Raw genomic sequence first — 16,712 nt, forward strand, 5'->3', positions numbered from 1 at the left:
GCGGTGACAGGGTCGTCCCGCAGGAGCGGTGACAGGGTCCTCCCGCGGGACGCCCCAACACCATTTCTAACGGGTTTCAATCCCTCTTCGTCTCCCTTTGGGGCAGTTTCGATGTGCATTTAGCAACAAAATTCTCACAATGGTTTATAAACACAAGCCCGTTTACTACTACTAACAAAAAAAAAAAGTCTAATTCACGTATTCGAAGACGTACTCACTGTAGCACGCTGCTGCACAGCTCTCGGACCTCTGCGGGTTCCCTTCTCGGTGACCGCCGGCTTGTGCAGCCCCCTGCCTGCCGCCGGCCCTCCCCCGCCGCGGCGCTGCTGCCCCGCCCGCAGCGCGGCCGTTGTAACGGCCGTTGGGCGGCAGGTAACGGCCGTTGGTAACGGCCGGCGGGGGAAGGTTCCAGAACCTCCCCTCCCTCACACGCACTCCGCGGGCCCCGCCCGGCCCCTCTCCCGCACTGAGAAGTGGTTTTTAACCACTGAAAACACTTAATAAAAAAGAAAAAGAAAAACACACACATCTTACCAATCACTCACAGCTTATATTTTACACCGTGGTGTTTTCTACACCGTCAACGTTAAATAGTAACAAATGCCAACCGTTCACACCAGTGATAAAATATACATATTGCTGTCAACGCAAGCAGCCAGGCAGTTGAAGGAGGTCAAAACATCCGCAGAATTAAAGTGCAACATTTTAAAAGCAGAGTGGGGGGGGGGGGGAAGGAAACAGCAGCGGCATTCACTGTTCCACACGCGAGCGAGCAGTGCAAATGGCAGTTTAGCCGCTAAACGGGAGTTCGCGCTGCGGAGGTGGGCGCCGGCGGCGGCTCGCTGGTTCCTCTGCCCCGGCAGTGGTCCCACCAGCGCGTCGCCCGCGGAGGCGGCTGCTTTCTGTCCCTTTCGCAACGCCGTGGTCCACAAGCGACACGGGGCCTGGCCGCGGCATGCCCCCACGAGCTGCCCTTGCCCTTCTGCATCGCCAAATCCGGGCGTTCACGGAAACGCCACGGCACAGGAGAGGGCGCGCTGCCACGCTCGCTGCCTGGACAAGCGTCGTCCCTTAAAAAAAAATTACCTTTCACGCAGCTTCTCGTGCTACAGCTTGGCAAGCCAAGGCAGACGGCAACCACTAAGCATATCAGCTGAGTCCGTGATCGGCGGAGGCGAAGCGTGCGGGTTTGTGTGCGTTGAACTGTACAGTTCGGTTACAGCTCTGCTCCGGCTTGACCAGACTGAGCAATCCTTTATGTGTTTCTGCTCTGTGAAACTCAAATAAAGGAATCCCAAAGGAAACCACTACATCCAAGACGTCGGACTGACCGCGTGGAGAGGAGAGCGGCTGGCAGCGCGGAGGGCCAGCACTCACGGACAAGAGCAGCAGAGATCAATCTTCCTGATCGAGCACAGAAAATCTAAAATTGATGCATCTACTCAGCAAGGCCTGATGCATGCTAACGCCTCGGGAAGACGAAGCAGGATAGATTCCCCTTCAAAACGAAGACGCTCAGCTTACAGGTCATATAGCAACACAGGAAGTTAAACTAATGGATTCAGCCAAATTGACCGCAGCAGTTTATTAGGCGAGCTGAAAAAGCAGAACCACGGGATTAAGAGGAAAAACAACAAAGTATGATGGAAAAGAAAATAAATTACAGGGAACTGGGTAATATTTAGGAACAGATTGTCATGGTCCGTCACACAGAAATCTGAACAGGGTCAGACACAGGGCTGGCTAGAACCAGAGGCGCTGCCGCAATGGCTGGTTTGCAGATGCCCGGCCCCAGACTGAAACCCGCACCGTGGCAGGCGCTTCGGCTCCTGTTTCACGCTAGCAAGCAAGCACAGTGCTGGACGGGGACAGCTACACGTCCTTAGGAAGGACGCGTGCTTCGTCAGTAACTTATAGCTCATGCAGGAGCAACAGAGCCCGGGCACCATCCAGGCAGATCTCGTAGGCAGCTGCTCCTCCTTTGGCAGCTCCTCCTGGGATTTTAATGCTGCCCTGAGGGCTCCCACGTTCAACAGTGTGAGAGCAATGCCCTTGCCGCACTCACTGAACCGCCACAGACCTCCCGCCCCTTCGGCCACTAGCACTCGGAATATGAGGATATTCACGTTCCCTGTTTTCAAAGGACCATGCAAGTCTCATTTCTTTTAAAACGCAGACAGAGGAGGAGAACTCTCCTCATCGCAAGGGTTTCCAAGCCCATGGGTTCTCTGATGACGGGCTGAATGGAATATTGGTGCAACCACGGGGGTAGAGCAAGTAGGAAGGAGTCACCCCCAGGGCATGGGGAGGAGAAGCCTGGAAATGGGAAGCAGGTGACCTGGGGTCTCGCATCTGAACACAGGTTAACTGTATAATTAGCTGGGTACCTCCCTTTGCAGCTGGGTTTTAACGAAAGTAGCCAGAACTGTATGGCAAGTTGATCCACTTTGGTGTATGTTAAATGTTCTCAGAGCACATGGCTATAATGGGGCAAGTTGGGAGTTTGGGCAAGTTTAGGCAGAAGACAAACCTTAGTCTGCAGAGACAGAACTCACTGAGCTTAAAATCTAACAAGGAGTCACCTACTGAATTCAGGCACATTCAGGCTAGATACAAACCTAGAGGGAGAGGATCTGTCTGGACTGAAATTCTGGACTCAGGAGCCTCAAATCTGCTTTAGATTTTTAAGTGATTTATTTTGGTTTAGACCCAGTGGGGAACACCAGCCCCAATGTGTCTGATAATGAGAAAGATTTCACTGGCACGCAATGTTCATATATGCTTATAAATGGAATACTGAATGCTGTATTATTCTCTGAAAAGAATATATAGAAAAGTACTGTTTTTTTAAAACATGAAACACTTGCATATCATTCATTTATTGTTTCTTCTGCTGGAAAGGTACCTCAGGATTAACAGATTATAATCATTGATTAGTATTCATATTCTGAATTAAGCCTCTCTGGTCATTTTTGTGTGTGCACGGACTACTAAAAGTCTATGTGAAGTTGCTGTGGATGCTAAATAACACTGGGAAGAAACTGCATTAGATGGGAGGGAAGAAATGCGACTTTGTCATTAAATCTCTGAAGTACACTCCTGTTCCCCCCCCCCCGAGAATAATATAGCATTCAATTTTCCAGTTATAAAAATATACAAACACTGGATTACTAGAGCAAGATAATTTAATATTTTGACTATTCTACAAGGGACCCTTAATATTAGAAGTAGGAGACAAATTGGGTATACTACCCAATTTATAGCCTCTGTGTGTACAGGCTTTAAAAATCTGTATTAGATCCAGAGAATATAAAGATCATCAAAATACAGAGAGATTTTATCAGTGTTCATTATATACAATGGTTAATTTATTTCACCTAGATATCAGGGTAATTGTTATATGGTAGCAAAAAATTGGTATTTTAGGGCATGGGTTGTACGACTTGAAAGCTCTAAGGAAAGGCATTCACATTTGTAACATTTCAAATCCTACTCTTCTGTAAGTCTGTCTCTACAGGACATCAATCACAAGATGAGAGAAACTGTAAGCTATTTTCTAGTAACACACTGCCAATCGCAAGACAAATATCAGATGTCACAAAATGAGAAGTAACCATTTTTCAGCTTGTGAATGTCTTCAGATATATTACAATGAAACTGTGAAAAAAATGACCCTTTCAGCTTCATTTGTTCTGACAGATGCCAAACGTTGGAGTTTGGCATTTTATCTTCATACTGCAATAATCTTTATGAAACTTAACCAAAGCTGAGGGCAGTGGCATTAGTCCACAACCGTCCTCTTACCTGTACAATACATAAAATTTCAAACAGTCTAGCCATTACAGAAAAATAGATTATCTACTACTATTATTATTTGTGTTAAGGAAGAAACAAGAGGATAAGGTGGTACTTCTGCATCTGATATTAACACATTCTGGGTCTTAGTTTCTTCTGGGCTCAGCTTGACTTCTGCATTGTGCAGCCATGCTACTGATTGCTACCTGGGAAAAATGCATGCTACTTAAAACTAAAATCAAGAAAGTAAACTCTAAACCTTTCTTGAAGTAAAAATTCACTCAATACTGCATATACATTTAGTCTATGGCATCAAATGGGTGTAAAGGTCCTAAATCCTCTGCATTGAAAATGCACTTCCCACAAGAACATATTTAAAACATAAGGTTTCATCAAGGGTATTTCTGATATGCCAGCCATTACAGCATTTCAGCATCAAGCTAAGGTAATTTTCTGCATATATTAAAAACTGAAAGCATACAACTTTTCTCCTAAAATATATATGTAAATCAAAACATACTGTTTGGAGTTGTTCATTGTCTTATACAACCGAATTAGCAGTATATGAAGGTCCATCAGGACAATAAAGAAGAATAAGCATCTTATTAAAAGACATATACAACTGAATTAGTTATATATGTCTTCATGTTGGCAAAAACTGAAAAATTCAGGTATGAGACCAAAAAAGAAAAAAAAAAGAGGGGAAACCTTGACTAAACAGCCCTGAAGTGCCAAATTATCATGTCCTTTCAAATATCCTCATGTCTCTACTTAGGCCCCCCTAAGTGTTATTATGGGACTCATGGTTCATTTCTTTAAAAATAAGACCACTCTGTATAACTCCTTCAAAAAAGCTATAATGGTATAGTCCAGCATTCTTGACAAAACATCCTGTTACATAATATAGTTCTAATTTCTAGAGAATTATACTATTATCTAAGGAAAAAATGAAGAACATATGCAAAGAGAAAAAAAATCTACTTTAGATGCTACTGCAGGTCTAAATAGGATAGCAAACAGCCAAAAGCAAAACCAAAACAAAACAAAAAACAATCCTAGAATACTGAATACTGACTGGATTGATTTCACTGGACTCTAAATAAACTCTTAGTCTTTACACTGTAAAGGGGCTCTTACAGAGCTCTTTGCAGAAGCAGTGCTTAATAGTTGAAGACAAAAACACCACTTGATTCACCAAATTTGACTTAACAAAGTTAATTTTTCTGTGCATAAGTGTGAGCTTATTGGCTCTCTGAAAGCAAAAAGGGTAAACAGCTTTAGTTTTTCTTAAAAAAATTAACAGTAGTTGTCATGGCAAAGTCATGCATGAAGAAATAGAAGCAAAAATATTATGATTTCAATGTTTCAAGATTAACTTAAAATATGAATGAAGTACATAGCTGTAGAAAATGAACAAAATTTGTATCGATACCAACAAATTCAGTCCAAACTACCAAAAAAGATGGTCAAAGCCTAAATTTTGACCACATACGTAATTCCAGGCTTTAGTTTGCCAAAGCCCACAACTGGTATTTAGACTGCAGATCCTTACATGGTTTCCACGATACATCCAGTGCATACAAAGCAACATAATTCCTTTCATGTAACATGCCTCTCAGTCAGTGCAACCAATCCCCTGATGCTGGTTATCATCCCCTTAAATTTTTTGTTGTTTGTCTTCACACATGGTTTTGTATGCAAGCAGAATAAAGACACAGTTTGTCACTCAAGGTGTACTGCAGGTTCTATGGAGAAGTAAATAAATAGTCATTGCCAGGAAGGGTCATTATTTGGAAATGGGAGCTTGCGATAGACTTTTTGAAGAGTGTAAATCAAAAAAAGCTGTAAAACAATTTTGCCTATCAGATGGAGGAGAGATGGAGAGTGTGTTTCACCTCCTTTCATATGYACCTGGGAATTGATTCTCAATTCCGTCGGTCCCCCCCTGCTCTGCCCTGATAAAATAGCACCATTAGTATTGATGGTTTCTATAATCTGCAAGCTTACTAGCTGTGGCCATGCGATTCAGGAGGGATGTATGAGCAGCTGGTATAAGTTGAAGTCCATCTGTCTGGCAARTAACTAGTGCGTTTCGGCGCTCCACAATCCCTCGGCCACAAACCAGGCGCTTCTCATCCAGAACAGCTAGATGGTATTCACAAAAATCAATCAGTGATGCCACTTGCTCATGAAGTGGGAGTGACTTGTATTTTTTCTGAGCCAGGCAGAAGAAAGCTTCCACAAAGGCTTGCCAACACATCCCTGCAAGGAAAAAGAGTTCATAGGAGATTCATAACACAGAATTCTCTAGCATACTACATTCTTTAAACAAAATACTCTTGTTTCTTTAGCACCAGGACCAAATGCCTATGTGCCAGGGTRTGTACACATGCAGTCATGTTAGTTAACATCTTTTAATTTAAACAGTAGCCATCTAGAATGTTCATTAAGAAAAAAAAATCCATCTGTCTTTCAAAGACTAAAAGGCAACATGTTCTTTGTATATGACACACATGTCAGATCATTTAGCGTTTCAGTAGAGCAAGTATGCCCAGGCTGTGTTACAGATGGATCGTATTCTCAATCGGTGAGGCTGTTCAGAAATAGAGACTGATTTCTACCATCATCAGCCTGACCAGCAGCCTGGCATCCAGAGGAAAACTGCTACAGCAACAACTGATTTTAAGATGTTGTACAATTAAGTTGACATAAGATCAGACTTGATTTCTGTTGCCTCAAGTAGTAAGTTGAAACCAAATCAAATACCTACTAATATATAAAGCTTCAGGGAATAAAACCCACCTGTGTAGAAAAACAAGTTACATGTGCAACTGAAGTGGGTCATTTAAACTTTGTCTTTTTAGAGATGAACCTAAAACAAAAATTCAAATGTAGGACTACTCAAACAGTATGGCATTTTAGTCTGTAGTGCTATAAAGAAAACCCCATTACTGGGTATCACATTATCACAAAAGTGAGTTCTGCTAAGTGTTGCTTTCCATCTGCTAACACTGTAGTATGTATGAATCTTTACCCCTCCTTTTGGAGGCCAAAGTGGCAATTTTTTTGTCAGTCACATTGGTACTTTGGTAAGGAAGGTATTTTGCAGTAAAAGCTGGACTGAGCCTTTCTACACCTTCTTGTACAAAGGGACTTAGACTGCATTTAAACTAGTATCCAGCTCCATATTCTACTCCACCATTACCCCACTCAGAAATCCAGTCCCTATACTTTTTGTAAATATATTCTCAACCACTGTATATGCAAAGTATAACTTCTCATGGCATAACCCTTTGCTGACCCAATCAATACTAATTAAAGGAGACTACAAATGGGAGAGTGGGCACATTGTCCTTCTCCACAGGCCAAATGCAAAAATTGGAACCTGAAAGGTATGTGCAGAAGGCTTATTTGGCTCATGACATCTAATGGAGGGAGTCGCCAAATATTGGAATGGGTTTTATTCATCAGCAGCTGTCTTACAGAGGTTTCCTACAGATCCTCTTTCTCATTTCTTTTTTCAAAACACTAYTAACAGATCTATTCAGACACAGATTTACAGAAATGAAATGGAAATACAAGTATCAATCTTCCAATATTACTACCAGTCTTCTCAGATGAGGAGATGGCAGTTGGGAGGTAGGTTTTAACAGATTTATCATAGATTTTACTTATTCCAAAGGACTCCAATATCTACCATACCTCCAGAAAAAAAAAACATTTTTGTGCAACGTTAGTTATTCTCCTTTTCTTCTGTAGAACTCCCAGATGAGCATACACTTTACTAATGTCAGGAAAGATCCAAGCCAAGCCCTCGAAAATAGTAGTTTTGTTTCAATGGCATGAAAGACAACCAGTTGAAGTGTGTTAGAAGGGAAAGCAGAGCATTGCCAAAAAATTCTGCTATGACAAAACTCTGCTCTGCCCCTTCATGAACTAAAGTACCCTGCAGAAGCCACATGCTGCAGGACAGAATTCTTCAGRTGTTGTTTGATCACATCATACTAATAATATATTAACACAGTTAGTGGAAAGAGTGGCTGCATATTAACGCTAATTATTGTATTTTAAACCTTGAAGTAATACCTTAGTTAATTCCTAATCAAGAAGCCAGACCACAATGCAGCTTTTCAGAATGCCAGCAACATGGAACAGTCATAGCTGCTTTGTGTTTGACTGGTTCATCCAGTTTGAACATACACTTTAGAAGATTATCTTAAGATGAGATATTGAAAGATTCGGGGTTTTTAACTTAACATTGATGTATTGATGCTGCTGGAAAGACATCTTTTAAAAAATACTACAATGACATTCTGAAGTATAATTTCTCTCAGCTAGGTGCAGTTGGGGTCACTTACGATCTTGGCTATAAAACAGCTTGCAAAGAAATTGTTGGTTTATCTGAAAGCAGCAGCTGCCAGCTCAATAAATATTTTATCAGTCACGGTGAGCTACAGGCAGAGAAACACCTTTGGTAGCATACGTACTTTCTAAAAAATGACACTCATGTGAAGCATTTAATGGAAAAGTTAGAAGCTGCTGTTTTATCACAACAGCAATAGCTATTGTGTTGATTCCAGCTGGAAGTGGGCCAAATGCAAAGCCAAGCCACACAGATATCTCGACAAGATTACATACCAAAATGTTACATTTTAGTGTTGGGTTTTGATTCCCTCACCCCCCCACCCTAATTTTTTTTAATTTTAACACCCAGAAAACCATCTAGTTCATTGAGACTTTCAACAAATCTCTTCAATTCTGGAAGCTCAATTCTGGGCTTGAAGATTCACCTGCACATCTATTATTTTTGCCAGTGAAATTCTATCAACCAACCACATAAATGACTTATACCCATACTGACATTCTAAATGCAAATACACAAATTTTCTGTAGGTTTCAGATCTGTGGAAAAAAACTGGCTAAATACTATTTGCAGCACCTGGAAACTTTTTCACACCTATAAAACTAAGGTGACTCTAACCTGCCTAAACTAGTACAGAAATTCACACAATCATCAACCACACTATGTCCTGTGTGATATGCATTCATTTTCTCCCTTCTAATCTTACGACTAGATATATTCCTTCCATCAGTCCTCTGAACAGTCTATTTTAATTATTCTCCTTATACCTTATCTGACTTCATATACACGGAGACCACTGGATATTATAGAATATCTGTGCTCAAGCAAGATAAAATAATACTTGCCTATTTCACAAGAATAGAAGCTTCATTAACATTTGTGAAGCATGTTTAAATATTCAAAAAAAAAAGCTGACATACAAATAATTTTACAGGTGTCATACCTGAGCACACCCTAGCAAAAAATTACATGTATCATTGAGATTCTTGATGTTTATGCAAGAGAGAACTACAGATCTATTTCATACGGGGAAAGGGAGTATCAAAGCCAAGAAGTCATTCTCAACTTGGAGACTATTGATTCTTCTGCTATTTTAACCTTTCAAAAAGGACACAGGAGTATATACATTGATGTCCATGTTCAGGTTCTTATAGAAAAATATATTTTGAACCAATTTCTGGAAAGATACCAGCTTGCAGCTCTGTGACAAGCATGCTAGTTTACAACAAGCAGCCTCTAGGCGGACTTCTTTACGCCACTCTGAGTTAAATGAAACCTTGACAATCCATCTTGATGACCACAAACAGGGCATTTTGGTGTTACCTCCAGCATCCAGCATTGCAAAAGTCCTTTAATGGTGCAGGAATAGTGTGCTACCATTTAGAACAAAACTATAAATTAAAACAATTAGAAAAGCCAGGTTTGCAGAGGATTTTGTTTTGGGAAACTTCTTCTAAACTTCAACATAGAAAATATGTATACCAAAAAGTTAGGTCACTTATCTGGATGTATACAGTCAGCTCTGGGTTCCCAGGGTTATCAGTGTGGATCCAAAGCTAATATAACCATTTCTCACTGTGGGGAAAACTCACTATCTAGCCTCCTTATTAAATTGTGACAGATTTCTTATAATAGGTTAATATTCTAAAGGCAACTGTGTAATAGGAGAGTGTTTAGATTCATTTTCTCAACTATTCACTGCAGTATCAGGAAGCTACGTGATGGTCACAGAGTAAATCTCTGAGGAAGCTGAGAATAAGCTCATGCCATATAATAAACATTTTCCTTTTGGGCATTAACATTCTAGAGAATTCTTAGTGCTGTTTAGCAAACAACTTTGCATATTATCTGTTCTTGTCTGACATCTCTAAGTGCTATATTTTTATTTATTAATTTATTATTTATCCCTTACGTAGGAATAAATAATTTAGATGATTGATTTCCAATTTCCCTCCCAGAGGTTGTTCAGTGGAAAGTCCACTCCAAGTGGCATGGTATGGCATGGACCTGGCAACTCCTGTCGAAGAAGGTTAGGCTTTTCTATATATTTTCTCTTTTGAATCAGTGATCTCCCCTATTGAACTGGAAAGCAGGAGCTGTATATATTTTGCTACTGCCTCTTTCCTCTCTCCGGCCTAGTGTGGCTATTTAATCCTCTTCTCTAAAACTGAAGAAAAGAGGGAGTCACAGGACAAATTAATCTCTTGTTGGGGTAGATGAATTTCTTACAAAAGCCTTTTAGCCATACGTAGTACACACTTACACTGAGCTTTACAATCCAAGTCGGATGTAAAAAGGCTTAGAAGTGACATAAGTGAATAACGATCCTAAATGGACAAATAGGAGTGCAATTTCCATCCAGGGGTGCTTGTAGCAGAAAGCACAACTACTTGTCCATAATAAGTTGTTAAGCGCTGAGATGGAGGTTAGTGTTAAAAACACGAGCTTCAAATCTGCAGGCTGTGAGAAAGACACAAAAGATGAACAGCACTGATGAAACCAGGAGTTTATGATTTGCACAGAATAGAAGGGTAAAGTCCTAAAATTGCTATATGCATTCACATATAGCAAGTCACCTCTACTTCACAGCCATGGCACTGATTCAAAGTGCCTCGATTTGTTCCTTAGATTCATCCTGAGTTTATACCGGGAAGTGTAACATGTAACACTCTGTCCCCCTCCCTAACGTGCCTGCAGTTCGGAAGCGGGCTCTTCTGCTGTACGCTGGGTACTTTTGTTTCTCAGCAGCACCTACAGAAGTCAGGCGAGCAAAATGTGACTGAGGAGGAAAACATCTATCTCCGACTGCCTCTGCAGGACTTGGGCCACCGGTAATCATCACTTGCCTGCGTGTGCAAGGAGGGCTTCAAATCCCATTTGGTTCACAGGACAATAACTGACATTTCTATTTCCTAGCACAAGCTTTATGGAAGGATACCAAAGCCTCAGAGCCTTTTTTATTATTAATATTATTTTTAATAGAAAGAGACAAATTAGTGCAAAAGCAGCAGAGAAAATATTTAAAGCTCCTTGATTTAAAGTTTTGTCAGGGTCCTGAATACATATTCAAATTTAATTGAGAAGAAAGCCATTTTTAAATAAATATAATTTTCTACATAGACAGTTTTTAATTTTTCTTCTATATTCTTGCCCTCTTTACAAATGTCAGGCTGGAATATCATGGAAACAGAGACGAGTCTGACATAGGTAACAGGAACAAAGAAAAGCTTCAAATTGAGATAGCATAAGAGGCAATGAGAAAATGATCCCAATGGCTGCATTTTGTAYGGCCCAGAGGAAAAGCTGCAAGTCTGACAGAAGTCAGAAAGGAGCTCCATTTTGTTAATTATATTGTTACTGAAAATAAATATTCCTTTCACTGTTCTGGTCAGCAAAACAAAGATAACCATCAACCACACAAAATATGTATGAGCAACATTATATGAACTGATTATACAGATTTTGCTTTGCCACAYCAATTTAAAATGCAAAAAAGAAAAGTTAACTCAGACTTAATAACAGACCAGGTAGTATTGCAAGTTTATAGTCATTCATTTCAAAAAAATTTCCTGGTGCTATGATTAATTTATCTATTTAATAGCTTAATTAAAAATATATGTTTCTGCCACCATATTACACATTTAGCACTAAGGAGATGGGTAGGCTGGATTTTATTTTTACTTTGCCAAAGAATAAACAAAATATTAGCATTAGTTTATAACATGAGAATGTTTAGCCCTTAAAATGATAATTAAGAAGCATACTTACCCTTAAAGGTTTGGATTTAAGTCCCTCTATATACTGCCAACACAACTGTAGTAAGTTAACTGCCATCTGCAGTACCTTGATAGGAACACCCACCTTATTGCTCCAAGAAGTTTATTATTTAATGAATTCCTTTTTTGATAAAATGCAGCTTTTTGTAATTACAAGACTTTGGAGCCAATTTAATAGCATTGTGTGAGTCTGTGCAGGGACCTATTATTCTTCCCTTACCAATCACAAAAGCAATGAAAATGAAAGTAAGGAGTATACTGATGTGGGGGGGGGAAACTATCTGGAAAAAGAAAAATAATACAGGTAGTTTTGTTTGTCCCTGAAGTAACCTGTTTGGAGAACAGAGTTAAATCAAAAAGAGAAGTTGAGCRTATTTATTTTTAGCTCCTGCGTAGCTTGCTTGTTTGTTTGTTTTGCTAGACCGTGTAAATKACTCTAATATGGACACATCTCCTTACACTGTAATTAAGTTAGAGGAATGTTTTTAAATGCTCCTCTGCAAACAGCAACAAGAACTACGAATGCAAAATTGCAAGCACAAAAAAGGGGCCTGCAGAAGCCTTGTTCTGACAAATAAACTGAAAACTAAGGGATCTAGTCTATAGACAAAGGGAAACTGCCTTGGAACTAAACAGAAAAATTTGTTGTACATATACATGCCTCAGATGTACCTGCCTTGCTCCCATTATTTCTGCTGGAAGTTGGAGGTGTGCTGCAACTAGCAAAACTACAAAAAACCCCATCTTTCATTATCTTCAAATAAAAATACTGTTACCTGATTCTTTGTGATCGATTCCCATGCTGTTCCACCTTCTCGTGATATCAATGTATAGGATATCTACAGAAGCCATTGAAAAATTGCTGTTACTCAGCTTGCAGTTTCTGTTAAATATAGACAAAATAAAAATATAGCCTGATTACCTCCAAACTTCCAAGTCAGGAAAAATTCTGTGAGGGCAATTGGGAGAACAATGAAGGAAAAGTTTACCCACGTTGTGTACCCACCCATGGTAACATGCTGAGTCCAACAAAGGCCATCCAGTAGATACCAAACAAACCAGCATTTATTAAGTGTACGTGTCTGAAATGGTAAAAGTCCTGAATTTTTCACTTACAAATCATTCCACGTATGTAACTAATCTGGCTACCTGTTCAGATCCCACAGATACCATCACTGACAAAAAAAGGCTCTGAGCATCTAAATCAGATTTATACATTCAATCTCAGGTCAATATCTAGCAACAAAAAGGAAGCAGGTCATATTATGGATTAACTGGTTTATCTTGGTTTTGCAATAAACAAGGAAAAAAAGAGGAAAATTGTGAATATTTCTATTAAAAATATGATTTGATTGACTGTTACAGCTTTCTCCTAGACTATTGCTACTACTCTTTTTGAGGCCATAACAGAATGGAATGAATTGATACATTGCAAAAGCCAATACAAATCTGCACAGACTGTCTACGTGAGACAAAGTTATATTAATTTGACTGATACTGTTGGTCTGAAAAGGGTTGGAGGAAAGCTTTCCGGCACAAAATCACTTCTTTATGTTTGAATACTGAACAGATTTAACCTACGTGTTGTTGAACACTGCATGAAAAACAACAGCTCTCCCTCTTCCAGCTGCATCTGAGGCATTTGGTGATAAGCACACGTCTAGGAGATCTGACACTTGTGTGGTCTGAGCCTGCAGTATAGTGTTGATCAGTATATGAGAATTAACCATCTGTCCAGGATTTCCAGATGTCTGGCAGCCTGTCTGGAACTACCGCACATGCCAAAGAGCTGGCCAAAATTTCTAGCCAGAAAAAAAAGAGGATAATTCAGAAGAATCTTGCCCTTCAGTAACCTAAGCAGGCTGCCTAAAACAGAGAAGAGTTAAGATACAGCCTAGATAGTCCTTAAAACCTTAGGCAGCATCCAAGCAAGGATATGGGCAGCATTCTGTGTCTCCCTTTGAGTTATATTTTTGGAATGAAGAAACTATTGAAGGCAGCAGATTTTGATTAGCTAAAATTCGGCTGGATAATCTTTGCAACCATTCCCTTCCCCTGCCCCCACTTGTGTACCAGTTCATTCTTGAAAAAGAGATGCAGCACACATTTTAGAAACATGACCTTATTTCTGAAATGAGTAGTAAGGACAGCATTTCAGAAAAGGGCCATGCAGATGGTGAAGATCCTCTGCAGAAAAAAATAAATAAAATATTAGCCCATATTAAAAAGTTTAATTTAAGAGGCATTAGGAAACTGTAGAGTAAACACCATTTCATTGAGATATGTTAATTTATTTTAATGATCTTAAAAGGAAATGTTGGCATTTATACTTTGCTCATCTGAAAAGTACCAAATTAAGACTGGACTAAACAATAGTAAATTCAGGACTGGAAACAATCCTGCACTGGTCTGTGGGTAGAGCAGATATATCTATAATTCCTATAATTTGAATTATTCATATTCATTCTTGAATGCTAAAGGCCTCTGCATAGAAAACAGATCTCTGTATTTTAAGAGTACATCTGCTCCTGCTTATTTCTTTTGTCATACTCAATGAAAGAGAGAAAATGAGATATTTGTACCATGACAATAACAGATATATCCATAAAAACAAAGTATATGAAAAAATAAATTGAATTCCATGCCACTGCAAGTTGCAATTTCATGATGCAAATCCTTAGTGCACAATGCATCAGTAACTGGCACTTGGAAATGGTCTCTTACGGCTTAGAGCAGAAGGCTGTGCCCCCACAGCTGGCAAAATCAAATCTCAAATCACCCAATCTCAATTGTCACTTTTTCATAATTTTTAAATACGATCTGGTCGTATTTCTAAGGCTTACTAAAAACTTGACATGTTGACTAGGACTGCAAATAGTATCTTCCAACCATTACTGATCTGCTGTAAAATGAAGACCCAAGAGTACCTACTAGATAAAGTTTCACAGGTCAGTTTATGTTCACCTTATTCTAAATACTGTATACCTTCTTTAAGATTAGACTCGTTCCCAAATATCAAGAGACATAAAAGGAAGTTATCTCTATCACCATGCTATTATTTTCCTCATTTATGATACCTGAATTACATGTGCTTCCATAACTTGCTTCTCTACATACAATTATGAGGGTGAAGATAACTCTTCATTATGCCTATTCCCACTAGATTCAGTCCACAAGAGTATCTAGAGTGACAGCTTTAAAGCGTTCAGGAGCATACGTACGTTTAAAAAGCAGCAGGCTATTTTCTAAGTAGAGTAAGCTGGAACACAAATSCAATGAACGCAGGGCGACACACAAGAACTTCTCTTCCCAGCGACACACAAGAACTTCATACAAATATCTCCCTCAAAGCTGTCAGCATGTTCAATGTCAGCATAAGGAGCTGGAGACTGTAATATACACCCCAACTGAAGCACAGACATCCCTGCCCACTCCATAATCCTCTATCAGCACCTATTTTACCTGCCTTTGAGTGGCCATTGCTCCATATGTACGGCAAGCAGCTATAAAAAAAGTTCTAAGCATAGGGAACATAGAAATTTAAGAAGTATGTGTTTGTGACAAGGAAAAGTCAATGCTATGAATAAATTGAAATAGAGTATTTCTTTCTAACAGCCTTTGGAAGTCATTCATATGCACTCTTCTGTTCAACTGCTTATTTGCAAACAAATGAATAATCCCGAGTTTATGACACCATGACYGTTTCCACAATAGCTAATGCCAATTAAAAATGTATTTAGCAAGTTCTGATACATGCTGTTCTTGTACGTTTTTTGAAATAACAATTTACAGTAAAGGGCTAATATAGTTAGGGAGAGATAAATACATGTACTTAGCCTTTATTTTATGGGCAGAAAAAATAAACGCAATAGGACAGATATTAGTGTAATTTATTCAAACTCCTCACATGTGTAGTATATTTCATGAAGTGGATACTATAAAGATGAATTAAGACAATATGCACACAATTTACTTCCTCAGTCCTTCCTCAGCAGAGTAACAGTAGTGCTACACAATAGGGTTTTTAGTTTCTAAACTCTCTACTATGCTTTATGCAATTCTTAAAGAAACCTTCACATCACTAACCTTATAAACGTTCGGAAACCTGTTGGCCCAAGCTTTGTTGTCCCTTTAACACCAAGAAATCGGATAAACAGCGCAGCCACCCTGTCCACAAGTCGCAGATAATTGAACTGCTTAGCATACTTTGGAAACACTTGCTTGAGACACAGGGAGGGCAGGYCAGCCTCTGTATTTTTGTTGGCATCATGTTCCAGTCTGTCTGGTGGTCCTGCATCCAACAGCTCTTCTTTTGCGTCTGACACATGCTCCAAAGTCTGAGATCTGTAGCACAAAAAACAATTGTATCTTATGATAACCGCACTCTTGTAAGATTCAATACTGTAATTTTGGAAACTTTTTCTTTAATTATAAAACCTCATTTTGAGATTTATGCAGTAATGAAAACCAAACATAAATACTAAGGTTTCCTAAAGCAGAAAACATGTTATATAAGTATGTAAAAAGCTTACAAGCAGAATATTCTGTGATGCCAAAAATAATACCTATAAATATGATTGAAAAAGAGATGCCAAATCATAAACAGGCTAATTCTGAGAGCTACTGATCACTTGTAACTCCCCTGGAAATGACGGGGAGCTGGGCACAATCACATCATTTCTATGTCAGTGTTGAAATTTCATCTTTTAAATTAAACCTCTCCTTGCCAAAATCTTGGGTTCATTGCCCCAAAAAAGTAAGAATGGATGCATGTTCAC

At 39.4% G+C, this 16,712-nt stretch overlaps 1 protein-coding gene across 22 annotated transcripts in view; it reads right to left on the reverse strand.

The window, feature by feature from the left end:
• Positions 1 to 558: 558 nt before the first annotated feature.
• The window catches only part of TTLL11 (tubulin tyrosine ligase like 11), a 63,920-nt gene continuing 47,766 nt past the window's right edge, over positions 559 to 16,712 (reverse strand). For 16 of the 22 annotated variants that reach the window (XM_026062316.1, XM_026062315.1, XM_026062312.1 and 13 more), the window contains 4 exons: positions 16,021 to 16,278; positions 14,056 to 14,121; positions 12,711 to 12,817; positions 559 to 6,057 (listed from right to left, as the gene is read on the reverse strand). In XM_026062316.1, coding sequence (XP_025918101.1) covers positions 5,768 to 6,057; positions 12,711 to 12,817; positions 14,056 to 14,121; positions 16,021 to 16,278 — 721 coding nt within the window. In that variant the 3' untranslated portion in view covers positions 559 to 5,767. Of the gene's footprint in view, positions 6,058 to 6,621; positions 6,668 to 12,710; positions 12,818 to 12,971; positions 13,034 to 14,055; positions 14,122 to 16,020; positions 16,279 to 16,712 lie in introns of those variants that run through there. The other 6 variants (XM_026062333.1, XM_026062313.1, XM_026062311.1 and 3 more) reach the window with 4 other exon arrangements.

The sequence above is a fragment of the Apteryx rowi genome, unplaced genomic scaffold, assembly GCF_003343035.1.
Source record: "Apteryx rowi isolate R43461 unplaced genomic scaffold, aptRow1 scaffold_19, whole genome shotgun sequence".
Classification (NCBI taxonomy): Eukaryota; Metazoa; Chordata; class Aves; order Apterygiformes; family Apterygidae; genus Apteryx; species Apteryx rowi.